The sequence below is a fragment of the Hipposideros armiger genome, unplaced genomic scaffold (genome assembly GCF_001890085.2).
Source record: "Hipposideros armiger isolate ML-2016 unplaced genomic scaffold, ASM189008v1 scaffold_14, whole genome shotgun sequence".
Lineage (NCBI taxonomy): Eukaryota > Metazoa > Chordata > Mammalia > Chiroptera > Hipposideridae > Hipposideros > Hipposideros armiger.
In genome coordinates this window covers 4,407,911-4,413,853 of record NW_017731364.1, presented here as the reverse complement: position 1 = coordinate 4,413,853, position 5,943 = coordinate 4,407,911, and the positions used below count along the sequence as shown (strand labels likewise).

Here is a 5,943-nt window from a genome sequence, read left to right as displayed (position 1 = left end):
TTCTTTCTTCTTCCATCTCTTTCTATCCTTTGCCCTCAATAGGCTTGAAACTCTCCTTTCTTGAAAAAAAAACTTCTCTCCACCCAGTTCTCCTTTTAGATTCTATCTTATCTCTCCCACTCCTCCCTATCAAATTGCTTTAAAGAGGAGGACATATGTGCCCTTCCATTCCTTTGTCATATACATACTACCTGTCAGACCTCTGCAACGAGGCTTTTCCACTTACCCTCCTAGTGAAACTGCATCTGCCAGTGGTCACCATGACCTGCAAATCAGCCAGCTGACCATGGCCTTTTCTCATTCCTCATTCTCATTGCTCTTTCTGCAGCATTAAGCCCAGCTGACCATACCTTCCTCGTCTTCCCTGGCTTCTGAGGCTCCTAGTGGTTTTCCCACCTTCCTCTGGTTACTGGAATATTGGCAAAACCTTTAGGCAAGAGTGATACAGTGTCAGTGCTTGACTGAGTCTTCTTGATTCATGAAGCCACTCAACTGGTTGTTAGTCCCACCCCTTTAAAATTACATATGAAAGGGCCCAAAACTTAGATTGCTCAGAACAACCTAATTCTAGCAGACAAAAACTGAAACCGTCCAGGCACCATTCTATAGTGGGAACTGTTTATTCCTTTATGTTATCTAAATACTTGGATAGTGTCTACAAATGTCCATTGAATTTATCTGTCCAGGTATCCCTCCTCTATTTATGCTATAAACCAGAGCTTTCAGTTAAAGCCTTAAAATGGATTGGCTAGAAAGACCAATGCTCTGTCATAAAATGATGTGTATACAGTACAATCAACAGTTATTTTAAACATAAATTATAAACAGGTATAATTAAAGTGAGGTTAATTACCAATCGTTCTTTACCTGGTATTGGGGAAAACCAATGGTTGATTTGTCTGTACAAAGTTCAGGTACTTTGTCCTCTTTTAGCAATATTTTTTGACCCTTATGAAATGAAAATAATTATTTTCTCATAGGGACATGGGCATATCCTATGGGTTGTGAGCAGATTCTAGTCTCACTTGTTCCCATGTAGTAATATAGCAGATTTTTATTCTATTTTGTTTCTTTTTTCACTTTGATTTTGCTTAGGGACACTTGTGGTGTGACTGTTAGGAAGACAGGACACACACATTAGATTGGAGGAAGTAGGCAATAATCATGACTACATTTCAGCTTAGAACCTTCTTTATTAAGGAAGGTCCTTCAGACACTTTTATTAACAAGCAGATATAAGCTTGGCAAGAGCACCTCTCAAAGTCACAGTTCCAGTTATTTTTGTGAAGTCAAAGAAGGCAGAGAACACAATGGTGGTAACAGCATCAAAACAATGAGCTTGCCAGCCTTACATCTTCCATCAAACATAACCATCACCCCCTCTGCTTCTGTCCTCCGAAGAAGGAAGAGAAGTTGGGATTCAAGATTTGGTATTAATCTAGATCACATGTAGCACTTGCTTTGATAGCAGACAAGGTTCCCACCCCTAACTATACTTGGATGAAATGGTGACTACGTTCTCTGTGCCAAACCTTTTCATCCCTGACCTTCATCTAGATCTTGAAGTGCCTGATTCTCCCGGGGCAAGGGCGGACCACTGGACCAGCAGCAACAGCAACACCAGGCTGCCCCACTGTGGGTGCTTTCCCCACGGGTGCTTTTGCCACGTGGAATGCTTCTCCTGAGGCTGACTCCACTGAGGCCACACCCATAAAGGCGTGGCGCAGGTCGTAGTGTGCCTGGTGCACTCGCTGGGGAGCTGCCACCACAAGGGGTCCCACCACTACTGCATCTGGAGGAGACTCAGGTGTAGCTGAGGACACCATAGAGGAGGGTATGTTGATGCCATCTGGTTGGGGCTGTGGTAACACAGGCTGGAGAGAAAACCATTTTCTTAGGTTAGCTACCTTTTTCTTCCCAGACAACGCCACTCGTGCTTGTCGGTGGAACCCCACCCAATTCACTCACAGTAAAAATTTTTATTTGCAAGGAATCTGACAAAAAGTACTACAAAAAAGAATTACCTAGGTACAAAGTATTGTCATAAGAGCTACAGAGGAGGGTAACTGGTTTATGGTAGTCCCTTTCTCACCAATTGTCTTAGGCATGGTAGATTTATACACGTCCCAGGAGCAAAAGAACCCCACCTTATGGTTAACTTTCACCAGGTGTCACCCTCTTTGTCATGTACACCTGTAGCTACCGGGACCTGCCAGGCAGATCTGGCCACCTCGTCTCTGCAACTCAGAAAACCACTCCCACCCCAGCAAATAAAAAGGTGGCTTTGTCAACTACCTGTTAGGATGGTTCTGTGCTATAGCCTCCAGTTCATGGGAGGGGAAGGAATGGCTGAAATAGCCGCTCATTTGTTGCTAATTCCACATACCCTACTGCTATTTATCATCGTGGGGCTCAGAAGGACAGGGCAGCAAATGCCCTGTATTTACAAATGCACTGCATAAAGGTCAAAGGGTGATTGTGTTCTGAAGATGAGGGCAAGTGTATCCATGATGCCATTACCTGTGTTGGGAACACTGTGCAGGTCACTGCAACATCTTCCCCACCAAGCTTTTCAGTCAGTGTCGACTTACAGAAGCCATATTGCTGTCCACAGAAAGAGAGGAGTTATTTGAACTGGTTCAAAAAGTGGATTTCTCCCCCAGTTTCACTGAGACGCCAACATATCAAAGGAACAAAAAACCTTACATTTTAATTCCTTTTTAAGAAAAACTTTTTCCTAAGTTTATAGTTTCTACTTACAGAAGGCATGTACTATATAATTCTATATAAAATGTGGAAAATACAGAAATGCTTTGAGAGTGGGAGAAATCACCCATAATCCCAGAAATGATGGTGACCCAGAAAAACTTCCATTAACATCCATGTATTTCTTTCTTATTCTTAAATACTGTTAAATATCATATACTAATTGGGATCATTATGACTACCATTTTGTAGCCTGTGTTTTTAAGTTACTATAATATGAGAGCATTTTCTTACATCATTCATTCCTTATTCCTTGAAAACATAATTTTTAGTGTCTGTATAATTTTCCATTTACTGATGTGCCATATTTTATTCAATGACTCCCTCCTGTTAGACATTCAAACCTTCTTGGGGTCATTTTGTATCTACGATAAATCATGTCATGGCGTGGAATTAATCTCTGGTCTTTCACAAAGATAAAAGCATTCACAGACTCTACAAAGGAAGTTTTTAGTAAACTTAGGGCAGAGAGAGAATGCCCATGGCAGTGTCCAAAGATAAGGGCTGCCTCGGGTAGTAAGATGAGAAACACCGGCGTGGGGTAGGATTGGGTAGGGTCACTGGGGCAGAGTCCAGAATCTGAGAGTGGACAGCTGTACTAATTTCAGTTTAGCTTTTTCTCGTATAGGAAAGGGGGAGCCAGTCAAGCAGGTTTGAGGGCTGACATCCTTCCTGGGGTCTGGTCTGTTTGAAGATGATGTTATCTCTGGACTCTGGACTCAGACTCGGCCATCAAGACCTGGGACTATGGCTCACCAGTAAAAACTGCAAGGGAGTTGTAAAGTGGGTTACAGTGTAGAGGAACCTGAGGATTAAGAAATTGCTCTTTTCAGGTTAGGATGTTGTTAATTAACAAGGTATTGGTAGCCTTGAGAAAGGGAACAAATAGAGTTCTTCAGTTAATCAGTGAGGGGAGAAACAAAGAGAAAACAGATGACTATCAGGATGGATCAAACTGCAAACAAACTAAGTCTAACTACAGGTGGCTAGATAGCGAGCTATGCAGTGAGTCAAACTGCAAACCAGCTAATTTTAATTGTGTTATTGATTCCCTGAATTTCACCCTTACAAATCATAAATATACAGAGGGTGCCAAAAAATGTATACACATTTTAAGAAAGGAAAATTGTATTAAAATCGTAATACTCAATAAATACTGATAATAAAAGACAAATACAAGTCACATTTGACTTCTGCAATTACAAGAGATGCTCAAAGTGGTTAACATCAGCGTCCAGACACTTCTGATTACGGTGAACTACTGCTTGAGCAATGTTTACCAAAGTGTCCACTTGTATACATTTTTTGGCACCCCCAGCATATGCCATTGTAGTAAAAGGGCTGCATCAAACTGGGTTGGGATCCCATCAAGTGGACTGTAATTCCAGGGAGCAAGGGATGCCATCTATCAGATCTCTTTGGTCAGTTCCTCTGTGAGGCCTTTCTCAAACTTACAGGAAGGATGGATACTAGGAAACTCATTCCCTTGCCCAAAAATAGATGCAAAGTTCATAAGTTCACATTCAGAGTGAACTTCACAGGAGGGGTTTTTATTTGCAGAATCTGGGACTCATCTGATGCTTGGGTTAAGAAGAAAGGGGCACACTGCACCTGCTTGATTTTACTCTCCCACCTTAATATGTGTTGTTCATTTAGAGGACTTCCGAGGCACTTTCCTATACATCTTTCAATTGATCTCTATTGGACAGACGAATCAACTGAGGCCTAGAAACTTAAATGGCCTGCTAAAGATTGCCTTGCTAAGAAGTAGCAGAGTTGGAATAGGGCCCACATCTTCTGACTCTGTTGTAAATGATAAGAAGGGGCCACAGGGCAGCCAGAAAATACAGAGTGAAACAAAGACTTGAAAAAAAAAAAAACTGCTGTGGGCCAGCCTCACAAAATGAGCCCCAGAGAGGAATCAGGAGCAACTCGTTATATTCTGACTTTTCATAGTGGTCAGGGATCAGGGTTTTCAGCCAGTCTCCTCAAAGAGCTAAGAAAAACATATCAAGTGATAAATGGAGATTGTTGAGAATGACCAGAAGCCCGGTGGAATGTTATTGTTGTTGCTGTGAAGAAAGAAGTCACCCGTCTGAGATAGCTGTGTGTGAAGCTAGACCTCTGATAATGCATTTCCTTCACCCCAGCGTGTTTTGGCACAGAAGGTGAGGTATAGCCTTACTGCTTCTTAGATCACATGAATTAGAAGAAATTGTAATTCTCAGTTATTGATCACTGAGGTGAAATAGAGCATGTTAAGATTAGGATCTGGATATTCCAGAATGATCTGAGACATAATAATGACTTCCTCAAATCAGTGAACCAAGAACTGAACTATGTGATAGTTAATTCTCAGAAAGAACCTGTGCAGTGTGCTTCATTTAACACATTTGGAAATGAGATAGTGAGACTTAAGCAGTTTGAATAGCTGGCCAAAGGTCAGGCGTCTTATAATTGGCAGAGCTGGGGACTGAATGAACATGTGTCTGACTTCAAAACCACTCTTTAACCTCTATGCTCATCAGGTTTTTCTTGGAGGCAAAGTGATGTGAGGATCACTTGACTCATCCCCCCATTAATTCTTCCACTAGGACATGCTTATACTTTTTCATTCTTCTGAAATGCCCCCTTTCCTCTCACTCTGCCTATATAAACACACCCATCCTGTAAGGTCTAGTTCCACCCTCAGCTTCTCCAGGAAGCCTTGAGTCCAAAGTGATCTCTCCTTCCCTAAAGTTTTGCAGAATTTCACGGGACCTTAATTTTTTACTTTCATTAAATGTGTAACTAAGTGAGATTTGGTTTTTATACTCCTCCAAATAAATACACATTAGATATATCATAGAAACACTATAAATCCACAAATGAGGATGAAATTTCCTTTAACAGATTCAGGGAGGTGAATTGAATCAGTTCAGAATCTTTTCTCCTCACTTAGCGATTCCCCAAATTCGGACCCAGGATCACAGGGATAGGGATGTAGGGGTCCCTCCTGGCTCACCCATGGCCTGGAAAAAGACTTGCTCCTCTTAGTTGATATTTTCCTTTCTGTTCCCTTCCAAGGTCTTCAATAAAACTGCAAAAAGGCTCTGCCTCTGCGAGGTGCCTCTCCATCCCCTAATAACTAATGAGACAGTAGCTAACTCTGTGAGGTGGTGGTGCTTCAGCAGGCTT

At 41.8% G+C, this 5,943-nt stretch overlaps 1 protein-coding gene across 1 annotated transcript in view; it reads right to left on the bottom strand.

Annotated features, from left to right (window-relative positions):
* Nucleotides 1-1,173: 1,173 nt before the first annotated feature.
* The window catches only part of AHSG (alpha 2-HS glycoprotein), a 13,516-nt gene continuing 8,746 nt past the window's right edge, over nt 1,174-5,943 (bottom strand). The window contains exons 6-7 of the mRNA XM_019669097.1: nt 2,521-2,604; nt 1,174-1,874 (exon numbers count right to left, since the gene is read on the bottom strand). Coding sequence (XP_019524642.1) covers nt 1,554-1,874; nt 2,521-2,604 — 405 coding nt within the window. The 3' untranslated portion in view covers nt 1,174-1,553. The remainder of the gene's footprint in view (nt 1,875-2,520; nt 2,605-5,943) is intronic.